The 26,600-nt window shown below is 42.4% G+C and overlaps 1 protein-coding gene across 1 annotated transcript in view; it reads right to left on the bottom strand.

Annotated features, from left to right (window-relative positions):
- Positions 1-26,600, bottom strand: part of obscna (obscurin, cytoskeletal calmodulin and titin-interacting RhoGEF a) — a 51,733-nt gene that overhangs the window by 21,731 nt on the left and 3,402 nt on the right. Inside the window, exons 8-48 of the mRNA XM_061738324.1 lie at positions 26,252-26,518; positions 25,898-26,161; positions 25,526-25,792; positions 25,175-25,444; positions 24,824-25,090; positions 23,947-24,213; positions 23,580-23,852; positions 23,218-23,481; positions 22,814-23,080; positions 21,900-22,166; positions 21,526-21,795; positions 21,125-21,391; positions 20,692-20,967; positions 20,281-20,547; positions 20,132-20,158; positions 19,385-19,651; positions 14,094-14,360; positions 13,531-13,797; positions 13,129-13,395; positions 12,638-12,904; positions 11,038-11,304; positions 10,380-10,649; positions 9,949-10,227; positions 9,583-9,840; positions 9,144-9,410; positions 8,749-9,015; positions 8,246-8,512; positions 7,716-7,982; positions 6,941-7,207; positions 6,489-6,755; positions 5,987-6,253; positions 3,063-5,216; positions 2,889-2,961; positions 2,716-2,795; positions 2,005-2,114; positions 1,643-1,843; positions 1,410-1,492; positions 1,074-1,247; positions 761-920; positions 542-643; positions 65-229 (exon numbers count right to left, since the gene is read on the bottom strand). Of these exons, the coding sequence (XP_061594308.1) occupies positions 65-229; positions 542-643; positions 761-920; positions 1,074-1,247; positions 1,410-1,492; positions 1,643-1,843; positions 2,005-2,114; positions 2,716-2,795; positions 2,889-2,961; positions 3,063-5,216; positions 5,987-6,253; positions 6,489-6,755; positions 6,941-7,207; positions 7,716-7,982; positions 8,246-8,512; positions 8,749-9,015; positions 9,144-9,410; positions 9,583-9,840; positions 9,949-10,227; positions 10,380-10,649; positions 11,038-11,304; positions 12,638-12,904; positions 13,129-13,395; positions 13,531-13,797; positions 14,094-14,360; positions 19,385-19,651; positions 20,132-20,158; positions 20,281-20,547; positions 20,692-20,967; positions 21,125-21,391; positions 21,526-21,795; positions 21,900-22,166; positions 22,814-23,080; positions 23,218-23,481; positions 23,580-23,852; positions 23,947-24,213; positions 24,824-25,090; positions 25,175-25,444; positions 25,526-25,792; positions 25,898-26,161; positions 26,252-26,518 (11,360 nt within the window). The remainder of the gene's footprint in view (positions 1-64; positions 230-541; positions 644-760; positions 921-1,073; positions 1,248-1,409; positions 1,493-1,642; positions 1,844-2,004; positions 2,115-2,715; positions 2,796-2,888; positions 2,962-3,062; positions 5,217-5,986; positions 6,254-6,488; positions 6,756-6,940; positions 7,208-7,715; positions 7,983-8,245; positions 8,513-8,748; positions 9,016-9,143; positions 9,411-9,582; positions 9,841-9,948; positions 10,228-10,379; positions 10,650-11,037; positions 11,305-12,637; positions 12,905-13,128; positions 13,396-13,530; positions 13,798-14,093; positions 14,361-19,384; positions 19,652-20,131; positions 20,159-20,280; positions 20,548-20,691; positions 20,968-21,124; positions 21,392-21,525; positions 21,796-21,899; positions 22,167-22,813; positions 23,081-23,217; positions 23,482-23,579; positions 23,853-23,946; positions 24,214-24,823; positions 25,091-25,174; positions 25,445-25,525; positions 25,793-25,897; positions 26,162-26,251; positions 26,519-26,600) is intronic.

The following is a 26,600-nucleotide window of genomic DNA, read 5'->3' on the forward strand; positions in this document are numbered from 1 at the left end:
TTATGTTCATATTTGACTTGGGAACTAATTTGGCTGTAAACGGGTTGCAGTGGTCTTTGCTCACCTGTCGCACCGGCTCGCCCAGGGCAGTCAGGGGTGCAGGGTAGTTTTCTATGAGGGACACCTGATGCAGGTTGTCGGATCTCCAGGGCAAGCAGGACACCATGGAGAAGGCGTCCTCCAGCAAATAGCAGCTCTGGCCACTTCTAGCTTTGTTCTTTATTAACTCCTGACAAATAAACAAATAAGTATTGCACGCTTCTAAATTATTCTTGCGAGCTGGAGCTAAACAAATGGTTGAAAGAAGATGTACTGTAAAGTTTATATAAAAAGCAAAAGTGATAACAGAGGTCTATGGTTCTCAAAGTTTATTAACTTTCATTCTCTTACACATAAGTCACAACCAAAATCACTACAACGGCATCTCACATGCCTGCTTTTCCACTATGCAAATATTCTTTTCTTATATGTTTATGAGCAATATAATATTTATATTGTAATATATTTCAGCATATAACTGTAAACAAAGCTGTATGCTGACCTTCAGTAAAGCCTGGTAAGTTTGAATCCTTTCTCCTGGCTGCTGGAGGAAAGTAAGAACATCCATGACAGGGGAGTCAGACTTGTCCAATTCTCTTAACTCCTGAAACAGGGTGAACAAATAAAAGGTTCTACATTAGTTTAATAATGTTCTGGCTCATCAAATCATCATTTGATGTGATGTTTATGTTTGAACCAAAGAGAAAGATGTCGTCAGTACTTTAAAATAGTGCTGGACAGTTTTGTCAGTGACGCAGGCCTCTGCTTGTGCTTGTCCCACCATGTAGTGTAGATACTTCTCAAAGTCTTCAGAGTGCTTGATTAGGAGCATGGCAACATCATCATCTGTGACACACTCTCTCAGAACAGGAAGGATACAGCTGAGGAGGCATAAAGTTATGTTTTTGATGGCATGTTTTCATAATAAGGTTCTTAATCATATCATCGTTACCTGTCATTTTAAAACATTCAAATGGGCACAGAATTATTAACATACGCTATAATGAACAATCATGTTTGCATGAGTGTATTACCGTTCATGTGTAACCACAATGTCCTTGACGTTCCTAAAAAGGATTTCTTTCTGCTCAAGGATGTTAACGGGGACATGACTGCTGGAGTCCAGAAGATGTAGCTGGTGAGAGATAAATGTCTTCATTGCTTTTACAAACTCTTCTTCTCCATCGATCAGTCCTTGGATCAGCTGACTAAACATACAAGAAAAATTAGAGCATACTCAATGGCAGTAGTATATTCTTATTGTTCACATTTGAGATGTGTTATTTAACATAAAGTCTGATCACAAAAGCAACATTATCCAGATGTGAGGAATAAGAGTCCAAATAAACAATCATGACAGGACACCAAACCTCAGAGCTTTTCTGTATTCTTCTCCTGTAGACCCAATCCCATCAAGATCTTCTGGAGGTGTTCTCATTTGTGGGAAGGTCTCCTGATTGAAATGGCCGTCATGCATTCAATAATTAGAGACTTTTCATATTCCATACCATAGATTTTCATCTTTCAACATGATACTGTTGGTTCTGAAATGAGATAGAAGTGTATCTGTGTTTAAGTAACCATCTAAATGTATACATCTTACCTTTCTTTTCTTCTCCAGATAGGCTGGACACAGCCAACCCTGCCGAGCGGGGTTGGTTTTAGTGGGCTTGGTCCTCACCAACCACCTATCAGGATGAACAGAGTCCAGGACCTCTACAAACTGGCCTTCCTTCAGAACAAAACTGTCCTTGTTTCCATTATTAGGACTGCAGTCAGCTCGAGCCACATAGATGTCAAATGTCTGAGAGAGAAAAACATTATATATATACATTTGTGGGGTAGATATTGTCACTATGTCAGATTGTGACTCCAGAGCACCTATGCTTATTAAGGACATTTGCTTAGAATGAACCAATATATCCTTTATAAGTTTCAAAGGCAGAACATGTATGTGGAAATTACTTCTCGTCGGACGTCTTCCCCCTCTGATTCAGATCCAGATGCCGTACTAGCTATTGGTGTGTGGGCACGATGCTTTGGAGACGGTGCCCTCAATTTACTGTCATGAGCCCCTATGAGTCAGAACATAGAGCAGTTTAACTATACGTACAAGGTGAAAAGAAAGAGCTGATGGAGACAAACAACATGTGTTTTAAAAAAAGTTAAAACCTGATTAAAATTTAAATAAAAACAAGCAGTGACCTCCAAATCATGATGCCTTGTGTTTAATTGAACATAAAACAAAAAATATGTCAAATTTGGAAAAGGATATGGATAAATGTGCCTAATGTTTGACAAATGTATGCTCATTTTGAATGTGATGTAAGTGACAAAACTGCAAAAGTTGTGTTATGCTGAATCATCTAGTCTTTCTGCACGACACAAACTTGTCATCAATACACCGCCTGGTCTAACATCTGACTGTCTGACTGTTAAAAATGACAGAAGGCATATATCCTGGTATCTGACTAGTTGAAATATGAAATTTCCAAAGCACAGACTTGTTTCCACTGAAAACATCTGAAGCAACAAAAAAAGAAAGGGAAACAAAAGCATTAATTGTACTTGAAATACATTGCATTGTTTTCAGTCTGTCAGTTAAAACAGCTTTCAAATCATGTTGTGTATTTTTTTGAAAACCAAATACATAAATACATTGTTAACTTTACTGACCTTTGACTGTCAACTGTTGTTTAATAGGCTTTTCTTTATCGTCCTTCGGAGCTGCTTCGTCTGTTGGTTTTGAAAGCTCCCTGGTATAATGTTCATAAAAAAGATTGGTATCTTTACGTGCAACATTCAACAAGCGTAATTAAATACAGAGAAACAAATCTATACTTTACTACCTCTTCGTGACTGGAGTAGTGTCGACAGGTTCCATTATGTCTGGAGCTGTGTCATAATCAGAGGGACTCGACACTGTTAAAAGCAGAATGGAAACACTATCAGTCATGTTTGCGTCATTGTATATGGTTGATAAATACCAATGTGTTTGGTCTTTACAGTTTAAAGTTACTTACTGGAGCTGACAGCAACGAGTGACGATCGTCTTTTCTCTTGTAGGTTCACCTGAGTGTCCTGCTCTGTCAGGTTGTAGGCTTCCCACAAAGAGATACTTACACTTTCAACATAGTTTCCAGCATCTGCACCTGAAGTGGGAACCTTTGTCTGACTCTGTGGTGGATTCTGAGTCTGTGTTTTTACTTGAATGTCAGGCTTTGGTGTGGCGAGCTGCAAAGGAGTTATGGCTGCAAGGGGTGGATGGACAGGCTTCTGGACTGCAGGCGCAGGCTGTCCAGGCTTTACTACAGTTATGTTCCCATTGTAGGAAATCCCACCAAACTTGTTTGCCACCTCACATGTATAAACACCACTGTCACTGTTAATCAGATTTTTGATGACGAGTGTGCATTCTCCATTCTCTGAAGTTTTGATCCGGCATCGATTATCATTCGTCATATTTTGGCCATTTTTTAGCCAGCACACTGTGCTGAATTTTCCCTCTACAACACACTTTATGGTGAGTGTACCATGCAGATCTGCATTCTGGTTCTTGAACACCTCTTTGAAGACTGGTCGCATGTCTTTGCGGGTTTTGTAGCCTTTGAAGGCAGCTTGAATCCTGACTGCAGCTTCTTGCATTTGTGGTTCGTCCTCAACGTTGATGTCTAGAGGAGACTGCTCTGATGGCTGTGTATTCTGGATTAGCAGCTCATCTTCACACTCCTCAATAACGGAAACATGGGGCTGATCATCGACATGGTTAGGTGGTATATCAGTCAATGCCTCTGAGAAAGCTTCATCTTCAGAAATGTAGAGAAGAGGAATTTCTTCTGTCATCTTTGTTATTTGTTGTTCTTTATCTCTTCTCATCGGCTCAACCGCCAGTTTCATTTGTTGGTCCACTTCAGGTTCTTTTTGCATGGGTTTAACTTGTTGCTTTACAGGCTGCTTTATTTTATCCGCTGTTTCACTGTCAGTTGGAATGGACTGGCTCCTCTGCAATCTTGATTTCTCTTCAGCCTCCTTTCTCATCGGCTTTATCGGTTGCATAATCAGCTTCTCTTCATCTTGATCTGTCTCTGTGTCCCTCGATACTTGCTTTTGCATTCCCCCTTTCACTTTGCTTTTTGTCCTCAAAGGAGGCTTTGGAGGAGAAAATTCATGCACTTTTTCATCCAGCTTTTCTGGTTGTTCCACAGGTGGTTTGTCCAGCTGGTTAATGGGGGATATTACCTTCATTGGCTTTTCTTCTCTTTGATTCATAGTGGGCACTTGCTTTATTTCTTGATGTGTCCATTTATGGTCTTCAGAATCATTCTTTATCAAATGAGGACTGATTTCCTCTGTTTCTTTTGAAATACACTTGATTGGCTGCTTTACCTCTGTTGCTTTTCCTTTAGATCTTACTGGTGGTTTCAAAGTCTCCTCTGCTGTCTTGTCTAAATCACCTTTATATTCTGCAGATGTTTCACTTTCTTTAGGTGTATCTTTCCCAAACAACGTTTCTATTGGTTTGACAAGATATTTTTCATCCTGGTTGTTCTTTCTTATTGTTGGTCCTGCTTCTTTCACCTTCTGTGTTGTTTCATTTGTTTCTTCTAAATGACTTTGTTGCTTTTCCCTCTGTTTCAGTTCAATCAGAGTGTTGCCCAAAACTCTATCTGACGGACTTGTTTCATCACCAGCTTTAACTGCTTCTTCAGAAATCACTCCTGGTTGGTTTGTTTCTAAAACAACACCATTTTCTGTACGCAGAGGTCTATCCGGTATATCAACCGTTCTGTCGACTCTATAATCCTTCTCTGGTAGTCTTGCTGACTTGTCAGGTTTTTTGTTCACCTCCCCATCTTTCTCTTTATTCCTTTCCACTTGTGTTAGATTTTGTGCATCATCACGGTTTTCCTTCATAGACCTTGCAGGTTGTGTGCCCTTTTGGACCTCATTGTTCTCCTTTTCCACAGATGCCTTTAGGTCAAGAACCGACGGCACGTCTTTCTCTGAATTTGTAATAGATGCTTTCCTTGTCCTCTTTTTGGGCTCAGGAGGAACAGGTTTGGTCTCTAAAAAGCCTGGTCTCTCATCCTCTGGGATAGTAGCTGGTTTGGAAATATTTCCTTTAACCAGTGGCAGTATTGTGGTAAGTTCTGCTTTTGGTGGAGTGAACTGTACTTCTATAACGGGAGAATGAAAAAAAAAAATGTAGATGAGCCAGCCAGCTTGTTATTATATGGTTGTCAACAGAGGTGTCAAGTCAAAGTACAAATACTTAGTTACCTTACTTAAGTAGAAATTTTGGTTATCTATACTTCACTGGAGTAATTATTTTTCAGACGACTTTTTACTTTTACTCCTTACATTTTCACGCAATTATCTGTACTTCATACTCCTTACATTTTAAAAACAGCCTCGTTACTCTATTTCATTTCGACCTTTAAAAAAAAACTATCCAGTTAAATTGCTCCATCCGGATAGAGTGAATTTGGTTGTGGTTGTTTCAGATGTTCTTGTCCAGTTTTGTTCTTACATCCGTTGCCCTCAGATTCCTGCAACTAAACTTGGATGTACATTCCAATAAAGGTTAGGATAAATGATAACATGCCTCTGCAGTTTGACTTTTTGCACCATTACAATACTTATAGGCAACTAGTCATCATATCTTCTGCTCTCTGAAACACATGTTAATGGTCAATAGTACACACATATGGTTCTTTAATATATATATATATATATGCATTATACTAAGATATATTCATTTTCTATGGCTTTTTTCCCCCTTAAATGACTTTTACTTTTATACTTTTACTTGAGTAAAAAACTTGAGTTGATACTTCAACTTCTACATGAGTATTTTTAAACTCTAGTATCTATACTTCTACCTGAGTAATGAATGTGAATACTTTTGACACCTCTGGTTGTCAATCAAAAGTCAACATGTACACACCTTTCACTTGTACAGTTGTGGAGGTCTCTGCTCCTCCAGTGTGACAAGAGTAGTTACCACCGTCCTCTGGCTTGAGCTCCTTAACGATGAGCTCCACGGAGCAGTCGTCCTGTTTCATCTCATACTTCCCACTGGCTCTCAGCGGCAGCTTGTTCTTCTTCCACTGCACTGTCACTCCAGGTTTGGACAACTGACAGTACAGGGAGGCTCTCCCACCAACTTCAGCCTCTATATTTTGTAACTCTTTGGTGAAGAATGGTGCAAGCTCTTGGTGGGTCGGATAGAGAAAGAAGAAAAATGCATACATGTCAAAGAAACGATAGGAAGAATTTGCACGGTTTAATTTAGCCAGGTGTGTTAGGCGTTATTGAACACACCATTGAATACGTATGTCCAAACTTTTTTCTGTATTTCAAAATTGAAACAAAATGACCTCAGGGTTTGTGTCAGATATGAAGTAAAATAGTCAATGCATAAATCAGCAACACTCTTGTAAACACACCTTTCACTGCAACATTTGCTGTGGTTTCCACTCTCCCTGCTTGGCATGTGTAGGTGCCACTGTCCTCAGGTTTTAGGTCCTTGATGTTGAGCTGGAGGAAGCTGCCATCATGGATGATCTCATACTTCCTGCTGGCTCTCAGTGGCAGTCTGGTTTTCTTCCACTGAACTGACACCCCGGGCTTGGACAGCTCACAGCACAAGGATACCATACCTCCCTCCTCCACTTCCACATTTTGTATTTTTTTCTTGAAGAATAATGGGAGCTCTGTGAAAAATTGTCATAAACAAGATAAAACTCTTTCGTATTTGTCATGATGACCACCAGGCCAACTGCGAAATATTTGTATTTTTCGTTTTTCTTGACTATAAGTTTGTAATTGAAGTTATGCTACAGTATCTTGCAGATAACACTGAGCTCCATTAGACATGCAGTTTTCCAAACTCACAAACCTTTCACTGATATAGTTGCAGAGGTCTCTGCACTTCCAGCGTGACATGTGTAGATGCCACTGTCCTCAGATTTGAGATCCTTGACATGGAGCTGTAGTAGGAACCCTTCCTGTTTCATTTCATACTTCCTGCCGTTTCTCAGAGGCATCTTGTTTTTCTTCCACTGCACTGACAATCCAGGTTTAGACACCTCACAACACAGGGAGGCAGTACCTCCCTCCTCAGCCTCCACACATGCTAGCTCTTCTTTGAAAAATGGAGGAAGCTCTTGAAAAACAGACAGACATATATTATTTAAGTAGTTATATTCCATGTGGGTAGGTGTAGGGTATTACATTCAAAAGAACAATTAAAGCCTGTATGTTAAGGAAATATAACGAAAAATGTTGAGTTTGATTGACATACCCGTAGGCGGTGGTAATTTTATTTAATGTTATTTTAATTTTATTTTAGTTGTTTTTATTCACTTAGTTTTTTTTTGTTTTTTTTTATTATTATTTTTAATTTATGTTATTTGTGAAAGGTGCAGATCAGATAAGATTCTTCTTCTTTCTGCTCCCTTTTCATTCATAAGTTAGGAACATTTGTATTTGTGTTTGTATTAAATTGTTTTGTTTTTTGAATGAAATAAAGAATAAAAATGAAAAAATGAAAAATGAAATGGGTAGGTGTACGTTTTTAAGTAGAATAATGCAAAAACCTTTAGTTCTGTCAAATCTGAAAATTAGAGAAAATGTTAGAAGTCTGTTCTAAAAAAATATTCAGGGCCACACACCTTTCACTGTCACAGCTCCAGTGGTCTCTATAGTTCCTGCTTGACACGAGTAGCTGCCGCCATCCTCAATTGTAACATCTTCTATAATGAGCTGTAGAAAGCAGCCACCGTGTTTCATCTTGTATTTTCTGTTCTCTTTTATTGGTAGCCTGTTCTTCTTCCATTGTACTGGTAAACCAGCCTTTGATACCTCACAGCGCAGGCACGCTGTACTTCCCTCCTCAACAGCCACATTTGTCAATTGTTCCTTGAAGAACGGTGGGAGCTCTGAGGAAGAGGGTTAAGATTGGAGAAACATGATCATGCAGCATTAGCTTAGTACGAAAATGCCTAAGGGTTTTGTTGATCATTGCGACCCACCCCTCATCTAATGACATCCCAGCTAAAGACAGCTGGGATGTGGAAAATATTTGTGAAACTTCAGTTGTGAATGCTCCATTAGGAAATACTGAGTTTGTAATCATAAAATGATTGGTCGTGATTTAGTTTTTGAAGACACTCTAAGATTGTAGTTTTCATGGTTCACCAACCTTTCACTGATACAGTTGCTTTGGTTTCTATGGCTCCTGCTTGACAAGTGTAGCTGCCGCTGTCCTCAGGTTTGAGCTCCTTGATGATGAGTTGTAGAAGGCAGCCCTCGTGGCTCATCTCGTACTTTCCGCTGGCTCTCAAGGGAAGTGTGTCCTTCTTCCACTGCACAGAGACACCCGCTTTGGACACTTCACAGCACAGCACAACTGTACCCCCCTCATTGGCTTTTGTGTTCTGCAGGTCCTCTTTGAAATATGGAGGGAGTTCTGGGAAAGATAAGGTTAAGATTGCAATGAGAGAAAGTATTTGATATAACTGAAGTTATGTTTCAGACATTGGGTAATGGTGAAATAAGGAAGAGAATATTGTGATTTTGAGCCTGGGTATTTGCAATGGTAAATAGTGTATAGTATTGAATTAACATTATCACAAGCAGTCACTCGTTTCATTTCTCTGAGTCTAATCTTTATCACATCATGAACAAATATCCAAAAGAGCAGACCTTTCACTGACAGATTTGCAGTGGTCTCTGTGACTTCTGCCTGACATGTGTAGCTGCCACTGTCTTCAGGTTTCAGCTCACTGATGTGGAGCTGGTGGAGACAGCCATCACGTTTCATTGCATACTTTCTGCTTGCTCTGAGAGGCAGTCTGTTCTTTTTCCACTGCACGGATACCCCAGGTTTAGACAGCTCACACTGCAGGGCAGCTGCACCCCCCTCCTCAGCCTCTACACTCCTTAGCTCTTTCTTGAAGAATGGCGGGAGCTCTAAGGAAAAGTTAAAAGTGCAAAAAAAAAACAGGTTGAGTAATGAATAAATCACTTTTATTTTACTCTGAGTTTCTCAACAGAAATTTTAAACTTTACGGTATGAAGTCAACATAAAAGTCACACACCTCTCACGGACACAGTCGCAGTGGTCTCTGCAGTCCCTGCTTGACATGAATAGCTTCCATTATCTTCAAGCTTGAGGTCCTTTATGTAAAGCTGAAGAAAGCATCCATCCTGCCTCGTCTCATACTTCCTGCTAGCCCTTAGTGGTAACCTGTCCTTTTTCCACTGAACTGGCACTCCCAGTTTAGATAGCTCACAGTACAGGGAGGCTGAACCTCCTTCCTCAGCTTCCACACTTTGAAGTTCCTCCTGGAAAAATGGAGGAAGCTCTGGGAAAATTAGGAAAAGTACACAGTTGGAGCGATTTAGCATAAAATGTTTGATAAATGTTTGGTACAACTTAGTAAATCTGTTATTCAATGAAATCAGGTAAGAAATAAGAACCTGGCAACTACCGCAAGAAAAGGCATGCTATTGAGAATGCTTAATTTAATTGTATACCTGTTACAGTAAGTTTGGCACTGCTCTGTTCATCCCCTGTATCACAAGAGTATATGCCGATGTCCTGGGGCTCAACATCAAATATAAGAAGCAAATTGACTTTTCCCTCCTTACGCATCTCATATTTATCACCATTTTGAAGAGGAATATGGTTGCGTCTCCAGGTAACCAGCGTGGTAAAGTCAGTGGTGGTGCAACATAAAGTAGCCGTCTCTCCTTCCATGACCACAGTATCTTTGGGTTTCTCTTCAAATAACACTAGAATTTGAAATTAAATCCTATTTTAGAATGTCTCACAAAGAACAAAGTAGTTTATCTAATAGCACACAGTTATGCAAAAATAATGCAACTTTGGTTGTTTCTCACCTTCGGGCTTAGGAACAACGAGCAGGCGTGCAGAGGTCCTCTCCTCCCCAACAACAAATGCCACTGTGCCCGTCTCATCCGGAGTTGTCATTGTGAGGACTAAGCGGTGCTGGCGACCTTGAAGTGTCATCTGGTTCATCTCGTTCTTCTGCAGCGGGCTGGAGCCCAGCCACCAGACACCCTCACTCACATCTGCGTGGCTCAGCTCACACACAAATACAGCATCATCTCCTGCTGTCACCGTCATGTCTTGCAGCTCTCTAACAATTCGAACACGCTCTGTGGAGACAGCAGAAACTATACACAGATGGCTTTTTAAACATATGACATATGGCGCATTTATACATTCGGAAGTTAATTCACTCAAACTCTTTTAGACGTCTTCACTGGATGTAGATTGTTTAAAATATCTGGGTAAAAAGTGCACTTACCCTTCACAATCAGCTTACAAGTGGTCTTTTTGCCCCTGCTGATACAGCAGTACTCTCCAGCATCGTCCCGCTGTAATTTCTTGATCTCCAAAGTGTGCAAGGGCCCTTTTTTCTTGACAATGCAACGCCCTCCTTCCTCCACTACAGTGTTGTCTTTCTTCCAAGTGACAGGGACACTAACACTGGAAACTTCGCAAGACAACAGCACCGATTTCCCCTCCATGGCCACTTGGCTCTCTAGTTCTTTCTCAAAGGACACTGATGCTGCCGCTGGTTAAAGTAAGAAAGGAGATTATTTCACAAAAGCTGAATGAATACCCAGTGCAGGAGACAGTTAAGTTTCTTGTATGTTAAAGAGTTTGTTTGACACTTCACTGACACTGGTGGTGGTGGGTAAGCAGACACGGGTATTTACATAATTACATTTCATGTAATAAGTTCATATAATTGTATTATTAAATGTAATGAACTATGGTTTTACGATGTGGACCATCCTGTACTGAGTCAACACATTGATGTACTGAATACTTTGCAAATATTATAACAAATGCACAGGCAATATTTTGTTAAATTACAATATATAAATTGGATTATGAAGAAAGAACATGGAAACAGAAATGATGCAGTTAACAATGATGTTTTCATATATTTCATCTACCTCTCACGTTCACTTCAGCTGTTGTCTTCTGCACACCAAAGATGCAGCTGTACTCTCCAACATCCTCTGGCTGGATGTTTCGTATGGTCATCTCAGCTATCTTTCCCTTCAGTGTCATCTGGAATCTTCCTCCATGAAGGAGCTGGTCCTCCCCTTTCCACCACTGAACAGGCACTCCGGCCTTCGACAGCTCACAGCGCAGGAATACGCTGCCTCCCTCTGGGGCCTCTTGGTTCTTTAATCCCATCTTAAATGTAAGGGGGATGGCTGTGGGTATAGGGGGGGCAAACAAAATTTATCAAACAATAAAAAAGATTTGATAAGAAATATGAAATGTTTTCCAAAGAAAACTCCAAGATTAAGCTGAATATTACATTATGCGTATATGTTTTGAATAATTCTGCTGTGTACCATAGTGTGTACATTTACAAAACTTTACATTATTGTTACTGCTCGAAGAAACTAACAAGCTTTGATGCTCATTTTTACTACTACTACTACTACTACTACTACTACTACTACTACTACTACTACTGTCATTTAGCAGACGCTTTTATCCAAAGGTACTTACATCTGAGAGAACAACAGAAGCAAGAAGCAAGAGAAGAGCGAGGCACTGAGATGGTCAGGCTCAGAGAATTACTTACTGATAGTAGCAACCTTTTCAGTAAAGTAGGAAAATAACTTTTCTGCAGTCAAAGCAGAATTCACCAAGCGTTGGATTGTTCACCCACTAATGGGGAACGTGAGCTGGGTTTAGCCCGTCGTAAGACAGCTTAGTTTTACCCTACTGATGATGTGTTGTTGCAATAGTAGCTGCTCTGCTACGCACGAAACCCTGACCCAGAATCAGGTGGTTGAGCAGGTGGTGGAGAGAGAAGAGAGTTAAACGCCATGAACAGTTGTCTGGAGCATTTTGGATGTTTTTCTGGTAAAAGGCTATCTTGGCTTTAAGCTGGATGTAAAAAATCAAAGCTTTTGTCGCTACTCAGACAAGTCAGGGTGCTCTTTGGATTTGCAACACTTTCTTTCTGCTGCCCTAAGTCCAACTCTGTGATCCCTCAAAACCTCTTTGAGCCATGGACTGGGAGGTTTCTATCCAGCTGGTTTGGACACCAAAGGACAGAATTTATCCAGAGAGGAGGCGAATGAGGAGCAGAATGTTTCTGTAGCCTCATTTACAGATAGTGTGGAAAAGGGAATCTAAGGTAGAGCAGACCTCATCAGACAGTTGTGTTAGGCTAAGAGATCGTAAGTTTCTGCAGTTGGAAACCATCTTTGGAATCGGGTGAGTGACATAAGGAAGGGAGATGGAAAATGTAACCAGGAAGTGGGCTGAGAGACACACACGTCAGCTCTAGTGCCTCTCTGAAAGATTTGATTTTAGTACCTGTCACTTTCAGCCATTGGGATAACGGCTACAGTTACAGGTACAGCTAGGAAAGCATTACATTGCATGGTGACTGACAGCTTGAAGTAAATACAACACTACAACATGCAAGCACTTCAGTATAGTGTGGTCTTTTGTGGAAAATATGAAATAACTTTTTGATACTAATGCTAATGCATGTGAGCATTTGTACTTTTAGTTTTCCCTTACGTGTAACTGTGACATTAGCTGTGGTTTTCACATCTCCATAGATACAACTATAGAGTCCGCTGTCCTCCACTTGAGTGTTTTTGATAGTCAGCTCCATGATGCTGTTTCGATTTTTAACCTGGTACTTGAAGTCATTCTTCAGCAGTTCTTTTCCTTTCCTCCACTCCACTACGAGGCCGGGCTTAGACAGCTCACAGCTCAACATTACGCTGTTCTCCTCCTCCACCTCTTGGTTCCTCAGCTTTGTTTTGAATGTGATAGGTGGAGCTGCAAGATGAGGCACAAAGGAGTCATCATTTGTCTTAATTATGTCAAAAACAAGTTTCCAAACAAGTCTCCACAAGTTTTTAACAATGTTTACACAGATGTAATTTGTGCTTTAGACACATTTTGACTTAAATCATCCATACATCATATGGCTGTGAACTTTTGCTTTAAATCTGTAATACTGAATTACATTTTCTGTTATTTATGTGTTATCGATGTCTGACCTTTTACAGTGAGCTCAGCAGTTGACTGGCTGTCTTGAGTTTTGCAGGTGTATTTGCCAGCATCACTCTCTTCCAGATTGTTGATTATCAATTTAGTTAGACATCCCTCTTGTTTCATCTCATACTTGTAACCAGGCTTTAGGATGACTCTGCCTTTTCTCCAGTCCACAGGAGCTCCTGGTTTGGAAAGCTCACAGCAGAAAACCCCACTGTCGCCTTCCTTCACCTCCAAATCCACAACTTCTTGCTTGAACGTTACAGGAAGTGCTGAGAAGAAATATATTAAAGAACTATTTTTAAAAGCTTCTGTCCCATTGACTCTGCAGGAAATGTTGCGTCTTTCACAATGAAGATAAGATGCAGAAGTAGTAGCTGAAAAATCCATGCAGAAATGAAGCATACCTCTTATTTTGACATCAGCCGAAGTCACAACACTTCCAGCAAAACAGCTGTACTCCGCAGCATCTGCCAGAGTTAGGTTTTTTATCAGCATTTCAGCCACTCGGCCCTCTTGTTTCATTTGATACTTTTCTCCCTCCTTCAGGAGTTGTGCATCTCTCCTCCACTCCACCTCCACTCCAGGCTTAGAAAGTTCACACCGTAACATCACATAACCTTCTTCCACAGCTTCCTGGTTCTTCAGTTTCTGCTTGAAAGTCACTGGGATTGCTGCGGAGCAATAGCCAACATTAATGATACTCAACAAAAATGACTTGGATTTTTATAGCGCCCTTCTAGGCACCCAGAGCGCTTTACAGAAATCATTATTCATCCATACACAGTCTCTCTGGTGGTGGTAAGCTACGTTTGTAGCCACAGCTGCCCTGGGGCAGACTGACGGAAGCGTGGCTGCCATATCGCGCCTAACGGCCCCTCCGACCACCACCAACATTCATACACATTCATACACATTCACACGCACAAGCACATTTATCTTCTCTTTTTAAATGTGCAATGTGTCTCACCAGTAATGATGACAGTCGCTGTTGTTTGTATGTCATCACAAACACAGCTGTATGTGCCACTGTCATCAGGAAGACTTTTCCTGATGAGAAGTTCTAGTATGGAGCCACTCTGCTTCATCTGGTACTTTTCTCCACTGGTCAGCACACTGTTTCCTTTCTTCCAAAGCACTGGGACTCCTGATTTGGAGAGCTCACAGGACAGTGTCACTCCATTTCCTTCCTGTATCTGAATATTCTTCAGTTCTTGGATGAACTTAATGGGCCGTTCTAAAGAAAAAGCACATGAAAAATAGTCAAATTGTTAATAGGTATTTATTGACTTTTTTTTTTGCTACAAAACTGAAGTTTTTTTTGCCATGTTTGGGGCTATCTACTACTAACTTTCGGTTAAAAGATTTAAAAACACACATAACCTAATAACAGTGGTATTTTTAAGACTTTGCAAAGCTGTATGTTTTACTCACATAAAGTAAACATTTTTATCATATTTACATTTCAGTCTTCCAGTTAAAATGTATTCAACCATTTCACCATTTAATATTTGTGGATATTTGAATTTGCAAATTATCAGTTAATCCACCTTTCCAAGTGAAAAACCCAGTGCATAATTAATAAACCAGCACGATGAAGGATATAGTGAGGGGTTTTCTTTCGGAAAGTAAATACTTGTGCTCACTCACAGCTAGAACCAAACTCAGAATCAGTTCTTTTTTCTCTGTCAATCAGTTATGAAAGTCAGAGCCAGGAAACTCATGGCTACTCTGTCCCTCGATGGGAGAAGCGGTTACGTCAAGGGCCAGAGATGGGATTATCGTGACCAAACAAAACAAAAATCAAGCCCATGGGAGAAATTGACTCTCTCCTTGCATTACGGTGCTGACTGAACTTTTGCGGCACAAGGACATACCAACCAGTCTGACAGAAATATGCAGACCCCTATAATCAAAACAGGGCCATTGTAGCCTCTGGTATGTTTAATTCAAAACAAGAAGCCACAGTGGAAAACATCCTTTAATCTTATGAATATGGTACTGTAGTCAGCATTTATGAACATTGTCAGATTCAGTGCCTACAGCAGCTATCATAATGGCTGTTCAAATCAGAGTTTAAAATCAGTGTTTGCATCTTAATTGATAGACATTGCTGGGTGATTCAATATGGCCCTCTGGGATTGATGGATCATGCTCAAAACATAAATTCTTATAGCCATATTCATAGTTCACATCCATCCATCGTCCGCCTCTTATCCGTTCCCAGGTCGCGGTGGCAGCAGTCTCAACAGAGATGCCCAGACTTCCTTCACCCCAGACACTTCCTCCAGCTCTTCTGAGGGGAGTCCGAGACGTTCCCAGGCCAGCCGAGAGACATAGTCTCCCCAGCGTGTCCTGGGTCTTCCCCGGGGTCTCCTCCCGGAGGGACATGTCTGGAACACCTCCCTAGGGAGGATACTTGAACTCCTCCACTTCTCCACCCACCCGGAGAAGGCACGCCACCCTTTCCCGGTGGACAACCATGACCTCGGTTTTGGAAGTGCTGATTCTCATCCCCGCCGCGTCGCACTCGGCCTCAAACCGCCCCAGCACATGCCGGTCCGATGAAGCCAACAAGACAACGTCATCCGCAAAAAGCAGAGAGGAAATCCTGAGGTTCCCAAACCGGATCCCCTCCGGCCCCTGGCTGCGCCTAGAAATCCTGTCCATAAAAATTATGAACAGGACCGGTGACAAAGGGCAGCCCTGCCGGAGTCCAACATGCACCGGGAACAAGTCTGATCTACTGCCGGCAATGCGAACCAGACTCCTGCTCCGATCATACAGAGACCGGACAGCCCCTAATAGAGGGCCCCGGACTCCATACTCACTGAGCCCCCCACAGATGGCACGAGGGACACGGTCAAATGCCTTCTCCAGATCCACAAAGCACATGTAGACTGGTTGGGAAAATTCCCATGAACCCTCGAGCGCCCTGCGGAGGGTATAGAGCTGGTCCAGTGTTCCACGACTGGGACGAAAACCGTATTGTTCCACCTGAATCCGAGGTTCAACTATTGGCCGTATTCTCCTCTCCAGTACCTTGGCGTAGACTTTCCCGGGGAGGCTGAGAAGTGTGATCCCCCTATAGTTGGAACACACTCTCCGGTCCCCCTTTTTAAAAAGAGGGACCACCACCCTGGTTTGCCACTCCAACGGTACTGTCCCCTTCCTCCATGCAATGTCGCAGAGGCGTGTCAACCAAGACAGCCCTACGACATCCAGAGACTTGAGGTACTCAGGACGAATCTCATCCACCCCTGGTGCCCTGCCACTGAGGAGCTTATGAACCACCTCAGTGACCTTGGCTTGGGTGATGGATGAGCACGTCCCCGGGTCCTCACCCTCTGCTTCCTCAGTGGAAGGCATGTCAGTCAGGTTGAGGAGTCAGTCGGGTGGAAGTCAGGTGGAAGTCTTCCTTCCACCGTCCGACGATGTCCCCAGTCGAGGTCAACAGCTCCCCACCCGCACCGTAAACGGTGCCGGCAGAGTACTGCTTCTGAGGCGCTGAACCGTCCGCCAGAATTTCCTCGAGGCCGACCGAAAGTCTTCCTCCATGGCCTCCCCAAACTCCTCCCAGTTTTTGCCTCCAGGACTGCCCGAGCCACGGCTTGCTTGGCCTGCCGGTACCCATCTACTGCGTCAGGAGTCCCACAGGCTAACATAACCCGGTAGGACTCCTTCTTCAGTCTGACGGCATCCTTTATTTCCGGTGTCCACCTACGGGTTCTAGGATTGCCGCCACGACAGACACCTGAGACCTTGCGTCCACAACTTCGAGCTGCCACGTCGACAATGGAGGTAGAGAACATGGTCCACTCGGATCAATGTCCCCCGCCTCCCCCGGGATCTGAGAGAAGTTCTCTCGGAGGTGAGAGTTGAAGACGTCCCTGACAGAGGGCTCAGCTAGACGTTCCCAACATACCCTCACAATCCGTTTGGGTCGGCCCGGTCTGTCCAACTTCCTCCTCCGCCAGCGCATCCAACTCACCACCAGGTGGTGATCAGTTGACAGCTCAGCCCCTCTCTTCATCCGAGTGTCCAAGACATGCGGCCGAAGGTCAGATGAAACGACAACAAAGTTGATCATTGACCTCCGGCCTAGGGTGTCCTGGTGCCACGTGCATTGATGGACACCCTAATGTTTGAACATGGTGTTCGTTATGGACAAACTGTGACTACCACAGAAGTCTAATAACAAAGCACCACTCGGGTTCAGATCGGGGAGGCCGTTCCTCCCAATCACGCCTCTCCAGGTATCACTGTCATTGCCCACGTGAGTGTTGAAGTCCCCCAGTAGAACAACGGAGTCCCCAGTTGGAGCACCATCAAGTACTCCTCCCAGGGACCCCAAGAAGGCCGGGTATTCCGCACTGCTATTCGACCCTTAGGCAAAAACAACAGTGAGAGACCTTTCCCCGACCCGAAGGCGCAGGGAAGCGACCCTCTCGTTCACCGGGATAAACTCCAACACATGGCGACTGGGCTGAGGGGCTATAACCAAGCCCACACCAGCTTGCCGCCTCTCACCCTGGGCAACTCCAGAGTAGTGGAGGGTCCAGCCCCTTTCAAGGAGCTGGGTTCCAGAGCCCAAGCTATGTGTGGAGGTGAGCCCGACTATCTCTAGTCGGTATCTCTCAACCTCACGCACAAGCTCCGGCTCCTTCCCCCCCAGCGAGGTGACATTCCATGTCCCCACTGAGAGGGTTTTGGTCCAGGGATTGGGTTGTCGAGGCACCCCGCCACGACTGCTACCCAGTCCACATGGCACCAGCTCATCACAGTCCTTCCTGCGGGTGGTGAGCCTACGGGAAGGCAGGCCCACGTCGCCATTTCGGGCTGAGCCCGGCCGGGTCCCACGGGCAAAGACCCGGCCACCAGGCGATCACCTTCGAGCCCCAACCCCAGGCCTGGCTCCAGGGAGGGGCCCCGGTGACGCCAATCCGGGCGACGTAACGGTCCTGGATCTCTTCTTTGCCATTCATAGTTCACATCATTAGTAAATATCAGTTAGCAATGAGCATCCACAAACACTAAGTGGTGTTTATGACAAACTTTGTCATAAAACTTTGTTTTAAACAATTAAATAGTAAACTGTTTTAAACAGTTCAAAAGTAATATGTAAATACTATTTAATTAAGTAAAAAAAAAAACAGATACATTCTGTGTTCTGAGCCCTTGGAGCTACATGTTTCTGTACAAAAACTTCAGAATACACTAACAGGAGAAACAAATTAAACTAAAAGAAGCATAATGACGTAGCTTAGGAATGGCTCTGTGTAGTATATCAAAAAACATGAGCTTGAGACTTTTCAGATTGTAACCAGCTGTGAAAAAGCTGTAGCAACACACCAGCACCAGGTTTAAGATGATCCAGAAGTAGCATGTGTACGCTCATGTTATTTCAGCACAATCGGAAAACCTCTACTGCTGAATTGTAGCTCTATTTCTCCTCTCTGTTTCTTGTGTCTGCCTGACCCCCCCCCCCCCCCCCCCCCACACACACACACACACACACACACACACACACACAGATGGTGCAGTTTTACTTTGTCCTCTGTTTTCAGTGCAGGATTCACTGTGGACATGTGATTCCAATCACAGCTTTACTCAAAGTCACTAAAAACAAAAACCACAAAACTGGATGTGTTTCATGGGGGAAAAACTCAGTGAGGAGTAGAGCAAAGCACAATGCTCCTGAAGTCCAGTCCTCGAGCCCCACTGCCCTGCGTGTTTTAATGAAACCCTTCTCCAACACACCTGACTGAAATGACTTGTGAAGACCTTGCTGATAAGCTGATGGTGATGGATTAATTTGACTCAGGTATGTTAGAGCCAGAATTGTCTAAAACATGAAGAGCAGCCGCCCTAAAGGACAGATCTTGAAGAACACTGCACTAATATGTAATAGTGAGGCTACAGAAAGCAGCAAAACACCCAAAAAGCTGAGCTGAAATGGCACAACACACAAAAAATGATCATTTGGATTTTCTATGCAAACACACAGCTGCATGTGTTACTAAATGCTTGTTAGATAAAAACTGTTCCTGAAAAATAATTCACCCTTTGCAGGATAATGGGACCCATCTTTAACTGCAGTTCAAATGTGGAAATGCTAAAACCTCTTGTTCAATCTCACTCCATGTCTATATAAGAGTAAAACCTTTTAAACCTTTAAATCTTTAATGTATTGATCCAGAGAGAGTTTCAGCATTTTCAAAATGACAAAAAATGCAGAAAAAGTACAAGATCAGGACTCACCATTAACTATAATCCTGGCTGTTGTCTTCTCTTCTCCACATGTGCAAGTATATTCCCCAGTGTCCTCCACACTGAGGTCGGCAATCTTCATCTCCACCTGCAGATCTTTTTTCCTCATCTGGTACTTGTCTCCATTCTTCAGCACCTCTCCACCTCTCCTCCACTCCACTGACGGAGCATGCTTGTTGAGTTCACAGCGCAGAACCACACTATTGCCCTCTGTTACCTCTTGATTGGCTAGCAGTATCTTGAAACTAGGCGGTAAAGCTGTCAATAACCATGAACAAATCAGAAAGAAATGTTTTAAACAACAGCTTGAGACAGGATAAATCTATGGCTAAATGGCAGGGAATGAAGAGGTGGGCTCATCTAAGGTTCATGCTCACAGTTGATATGTTCCCCTTATAATAGATTATGTCATAATCCATTATAATTCAGATGGTCCGTTAGTCACAAAACAGGAGTATTGTTCTAGTTTAAATTCTTTGACATGTAATTGGATTTACATGAAAAAAAATACTATATACTTTTTCTACAGTTTACTTAAGGGATCTAAGGCATGTTTCTCCTATACACCAAAGACCTCAGCAGCAATGTACAGTACAAAGTACTGTTACATCAAGCCATGAATATGATAGCAAAGTGGGTGACAGATATGAGTCAAATGTCTCTCCATTAAGATTTAATAATGGAGTACACACAGTACTATGGCAACTGGAACTATTTTATTTTCATTTTGAATCTGACCTCTTTGACGTCTGCGCGCATGTGATTCTGTTGGATACAGGTATTTTGGTGTTTTTTTTCAAAGGAGAAAAGACAGGTGATTTATAAGATTGCAAATCAAAATAAAGCCTTAGTGAGAATCTGTAGATGCCAGGAATGCTTTTTCTCACCTTGGACAATGAGCTCAGCACTTGATTGGCTGTCTTTAGTCTTGCAGATGTATTTGCCAGCATCACTTTCCTCCACGTTGTTGATAATCAGTTTAGTGAGACAACCCTCCTGTTTCATTTCATATTTCTCTCCAGGCTTAAGAGTGACTCTGCCTTTTCTCCATTGCACATGAGCTCCAGACTTGGAAACCTCACAGCAGAAAACTCCAGAGTCGCCTTCTTTAACCACAAGGCGCTCTATCTCACGGTCGAAGGTGACAGGAAGTGCTGTTGTGGTTGTATTAGAAAAATTGTGATTTCATTGCTTTGAACTCTTACATTTAATCTTGCTCAAATGGGGTCTCTTCTTCTTTTTATACATATAAATGGTTATAGGAATAATGTTTTGTCTTTTTCAGTCTTTAGACTTACGTTTCACTCTGACTTCGGCCGTGGTTTTCTCATCTCCTGTGATGCAGCTGTATTTCCCGGCATCTTCTGATTGTATGTTGAAAATGGTAATCAGCGCTTTCTTTCCTTCAAACTTCATCTCATACTTTCCTCGATTGACATACCGAGACAACTCCTGACCCTCTTTTTGCCATTGAACAGGAACTCCCTTCTTTGAGAGCTCACAGCATAATGTCACGTTTTTCCCTTCCTCACCTTCTTGGCTCTTCAAGCTCACTTTAAATGTGGCAGGAACCGCTATTGAAACAAGCAAAGAAATCATTAGTAAAGCCTAAATAGAAAAAAAGGAAAGAATATCAAATATCAGACAAAATCTTTAAAAAAGAAAAAGCAGAACCAATTATGAAACCCAACAGAATGGCCTTACTGCACACTTACTATATAACAAACATACCAATAACTTTTACAGTGGCCTTTGTTTTCTGCTCTCTGCACACACAGGTGTAGATACCACTGTCCTCTGGTTCAGCATCTCTGATGGTGAGCTCCAGGGCAAAGTCCCTCTGTTTTATCTGGTACTTCTCTCCGTTGTCTAGCTGCTCTCCTCCAAGCCTCCACTCCACTGGGACACCAGATTTAGAAATCTCACATTGCAGTGTGATGTTATGTCCCTCTTCAACTTGAAGATTCCTCAGCTTTTGTTTGAAGGTAACAGGAATGGCTGAAAGGCAATTATAAAGTGAGGCAGTGAGACACTTGTGAAAAGAATAATGTTACATTGAGATCAAATATATGTTGTATGTAAAATGATTTAATGGCTCAAATCTAAGTTAAACACTGATTAAATAGCAATACCATTCACAGTCAGAGTGGCAGTGGTCTCTATGTCTCCACAGATGCATGTGTAGATATTGCTGTCCTCAAGTGTCACGTCAAAGATCCTCAGTTCAACAAGCAAGTCTCTCTGCCGGATGTGATACTTCTGTCCGTTCCTGAGGAGTTCATTCCCACCTTTCCTCCACTCTACTGTGTGACCAGGCTTAGACAGCTCACAGCGTAATGTTGCAGTGTTGCTCTCCTCAATTGAAACATTCCTCAGCTTCTGTTTGAAGGTGACTGGTAGATCTAAGGAGTTACATATGACAATGTATTGGATCAATAATTATGATGAACTTCTGACACTGGCTTATTGTTAAACATATCAGATAATTAGTCATTCAAATGTATACCAGTAATCTTGACTGTGGCAGATGTCATCTGATCGGCACACACGCAGCTGTAGACCCCACTGTCCTCAGGCACGGGCTTCCATACCAGGAGCTCCAAGGTGGTCTCCCTTTTCCTAATCTGGTATTTGACCCCATTCCTCAGCAGCTCTTGCTCCTTCCTCCACTCTACTGGTATTCCAGGTTTGGAAATTTCACAGCGCAAAATGACACTGCTGCCCTCAACAGCTTGCAAGTTCTTTAGTTGTTGAATGAAAGTAATGGGAATAGCTGAAAAACCAAATAAGTTTTTTTTTATTCAAAAACGAAACAGATAAACAAACTAAATAAAATAGAAAACATTGAACATCAGATAACAACAAAAAGAAACCAAAAAGCACAACAATTAAAGGAGCTTGAGGCTCCTTTTAAGAAATGAGACTCTCTAGCGCCACCCTTCACCACGACGGCCGTCGGGGGTACTGCAGCCAACAGTGAAGCCGGCACGGGAGAACAGGGAGAACGCACATGCAGCGTCATGTGACGTCACATCCGCAGCCCAGCGCGGGAAATTCGGGACCGAATTGCAGCACATTTTGCAGCACACAGCCTGTTCAAGGCAAAGGAGAGATACACTAGAGGGATCATTCTTTTGGGTTTGGAACGCTTCATCTGACATTACTAGAAAACTTAAAATGTATACGGATTTTTTTCATAAATCTTGCCACAATCCGGCCTCAAGCTCCTTTAACTAAACAAAATATCAAAACTGAAAAAAGAACATATTTTTTAAGGCATGCTTAAAATATATAACAATAACAATTACATCATTTGTGACAAGTTGGGCTCTCTAGTAATGTGTTTTCTTAAATGTTTTAGAGTAAATATTGAAAGTGTGTTAAAATTGGCTAAATACATGTGAAATAAAAGCAACTTACAGTGCACTTTTAGGCTTGCTTTTGTTTGATGCTCTCTGCACTGACAACTATACTCTCCTGAGTCCTCAGGCATAAGGGCTTTGATGGTTAGCGAGATGATGGTCTTCCTTTGCTTCATCACGTACCGGTCTCCAGGCCTGATACTCTCAAAGCCTTTTCTCCAGTGAAACTGGACCCCAGGAAGCGAGTACTCACAGGTTAAGGTAACCACTTCTCCTTCTTTGGCCTCCACAGAACTTAGTAGCTGGGTGAACTCTGCTGGTATTGCTAAAAAGAATGATGGGAAATTATCCGACTGTATCTATCTTATATAATATAAAGTAAGAAATCTGTAAATATAATTGTAAAAAAAAGAGAAGCGAAATCTGTAAATCGTGTCAGTGGATAAAACATTTCTATCATACCTTTAACAGTTACAGCAGACCTAGTAGTGACAGATCCAGCGCTGCATTCGTACACCCCAGCATCGCTGTTGCAAACCTCCCGAATAGTCAGCCGAGCTTCACATCCGAAGCGACCTGCAAAGTATCTGGAGGAGTTCCACATCAAGCAGCCATCTTTGTACCACAGGATGTGGCAGGGCTTGGACGTCAGACAGGACAAAACCAAACCACCTCCTTCAAAAGCCTCACAGTCCTCCAAGGCTTTGATAATGGTGGGGCGCCTTTCTGGTAACATGCATGAATACAGCAGAGGACAGGAAATTAAATGTGGCAAGAAAATATACATGAAAAAACCACAAATCTTGGCAAGTTTTAAATCTCACCTCTAACCAATAGAGAAGCATAGGATCTTTTGTCTCCTGCTGAAAATGAAATAGTTCCAGTGTCTTTGCGAGCGAGCTGTCTAAATGTGAGGCTGTGGTAGCCCCCTGGAACCATCTGGATCTCATTGAGCTCATTGGTATAAAGCAGAGTCTCATCCAGATACCACTTAACACCGGCGTAGTCACTGGGACAAATTCGACATCTGAATGTGACTGTGTCCCCCTCAAGACACTCTACATCTTCTAATTCATCCAAGATTACCACTTTCTCATCTGAAATTAAAAAATGAGGGTCCAGTTGAATATAAATGACAGCAGATTATTCTGAGTGATGAAGTGTGTCACTCTGACTACGTAATGATCTCACCCTGCACAGTCAGCTGTGCCCGGCTCTGCATGGTACCAACGTCACATATGTAAATGTCCGTGTCCAATTTCTCCAGACAGGTGATGGTTAGGAACAGCACCACCCCCTTCTGCCTGATTACATACTTCTTCCCAGACCTCAGCTCCACCATGCCCTTCCGCCAAGTCACACGCTTGGCCGGCCTCCTGGTCTCACACTCCAGGGTCACCTTACCCTTTTCCTCTCCTCGGGCTTCTTTCAGTTCCCTCGCAAATGTGTGTTGGAGTTCTAAAGTGAAAAGTGAAGTTTTGTAAACTGAGTCCAAGCTTTGCACTTAGAAATGCCACATGTAAAGATTATAATGGAGAACAAAGTCTTGATACATAATGGTCAGTTAAATCTAAAGAAAAGTAAGGGTGGAGATTTGAATCTTTCGCTTATGCACCTTTCTTAATTGCTGCAAAGTTTTAAATGTGAATGCCAGGTTTCATGAATGTAACAATGACACCAACTGGCATTTCATTACATACATTATCTTCCCCACAGTGACTTAAGCTTGTTTTAAAGTCAAATAAATACCCAGACATGACTAACTTTCAGAAATCACATTGCACAACAAAAGAAGCAATTTTACGTTTAAAATCGTGAGAAACAAAGCAGCAGCAGCAGCTGTACCGCTTATGCAATCTTAGCTTGAAAAAGTGGTTATAGACATTATGCCCCCCCCAAATTACATTTGAAAGAAAATAAATTATACATTTAGATAAACAATAACTTTCTACTGCAGCTTTTCAAGTATTACATACATATATTTCTTTAAACTACTTTTGTGTCTTTAATAAAGGTGACATTCCAAGTGAGACTTTTAGCACAACGGATTATGCAAAAGAACAGCTACCTCTGATCTCCAGCTTGGCGTGGGAAGCAACACCATCAGCCTGACAGCAGTACTGTCCAGAGTCCTTGATGCTGGCATGCTTGATTACAAGTCGCGCAAGGTTCTTCTCCACACTCATTTCATACTTCGGGCTCGGCCTGATAACATGTCCATCCTTCAGCCAATGAATGGTGACTTCTGGTTTGGTGATTTCACAGCTCAGCTCTGCATCCTCCCCAGGTACTGCTTTGACATTCAACAGCTCTCTAAAGATGTGCACTGGCTTCTCTAGAGGAGGGGAAACACTAACAAACTTTGATAAACAGAAACTTAACACATTTTATGTGCTAAAACTTCAATCAAAGTATTCACCTTTAACAAATAACATGGTCCTACAGCTTAGGTCTTTAATTGTGAAGACCACATCTCCAGCGTCAGAAATTGCCACATCCCTGATGGTCATCTTGTACTTGCAGCCATTATTGATTAGCTGGATATGGCTGTTTGTAACAACCTTCTGACCATTGATTGTCCAACAAGGCTCATCATTTAGATCATGAGAGAGATGGCACTCAAAAGTGCAGCTTTCACCCTCCAGGATAGAGGTCGTCTTCAGGCGCTGGGCAATAGCAATGTGTAGGTCTGTAAATAAACATTAACAGCTAAATTATAATTAATATGTCAGAGTAGTTTTTAATGCATATCAGACTGAGCTATCCTTACCATGTACTATAACTCTTGCCTTGGACTGACTGGTGCCCACGTCGCAAATGTAATGTCCAGCATCATCCTTACTAAGTGAATGGATGATCAGTGCCATGGACTTTCCAAGCTGCAGCAGCTCATGTTTGTCATCAGCTGTCAAAATCATATCATCCTTTCTCCAAACAGGTGTCACTGAATCTTTGGAAATTTCACATTGCAGGGAAACTTCTCCTTGCTCCTCTCCAGCTACATCTTCCAAAGACCTGAGGAACACAACTGGGCGCTCTGGAACCAACACATTTGCACGTGAATTAATTTGTTTATAGACACATTTTAGTTAATAAAAAAATAAACTCCTTATTGTGCACATCAGATTTTTCCATAGCGTACCCTTAACCTTTAGGGTGGTTGTCTCAATGAGGAGACCTGCTTTGAAAGTGATTCTGCTCTGCTGTGGCTGCAGCTTCTTCATTTTAAGGGTGTGCATCGTGCCCATGTGCTGTATCCTGTTGATAGCGCTGGAATAGAGGCGGACATTGTTGAGGATCCACTCCACATTGGCAACCACATAGTTGAGTTCACATGAGAAAGTGGCAATGCCATCTTCCTCGATGTCCACTGGTTCAAGGTGTTTGACCATCCTCAGGGTTTTCACTAAAATGAAAACACACCATTTACTAGCAAAAACAAACCTAGAGTTGCAGCATAATAAACTTAGGATGCATTAAGTAATGTTTAACACACCTTCTACGTTGACCTGTGCTGAGCTCTGAGAACCTCCCGCCATGCAGCGGTACTGCCCTGCATCCATCCCCGTCAGGCCATGAATCATGAGCTCTGCCCGTTTCCCTTCTCTCCTCGGGATGAACTTATTAGAGGTCTTCAAAGCTGTCCGACCTTTAAACCACCGCACCACCCTTGGAGAGGGGACAAACTCACAGCTCAGAGTCACAGAGCTGTTCTCCTTTGCTTCCACATCATCCAAATGGTGAACAACCTGAAGAGGTCGCTCTAGAGAGAATAAATGCACAAAGGGAAAAAAAATACTGATTTACTATATTTATTTTCTTAAATCTATTTTTGAGCATAAATG

Source organism: Cololabis saira, chromosome 13 (assembly GCF_033807715.1).
Source record: "Cololabis saira isolate AMF1-May2022 chromosome 13, fColSai1.1, whole genome shotgun sequence".
In the NCBI taxonomy this organism is placed as follows: Eukaryota; Metazoa; Chordata; class Actinopteri; order Beloniformes; family Belonidae; genus Cololabis; species Cololabis saira.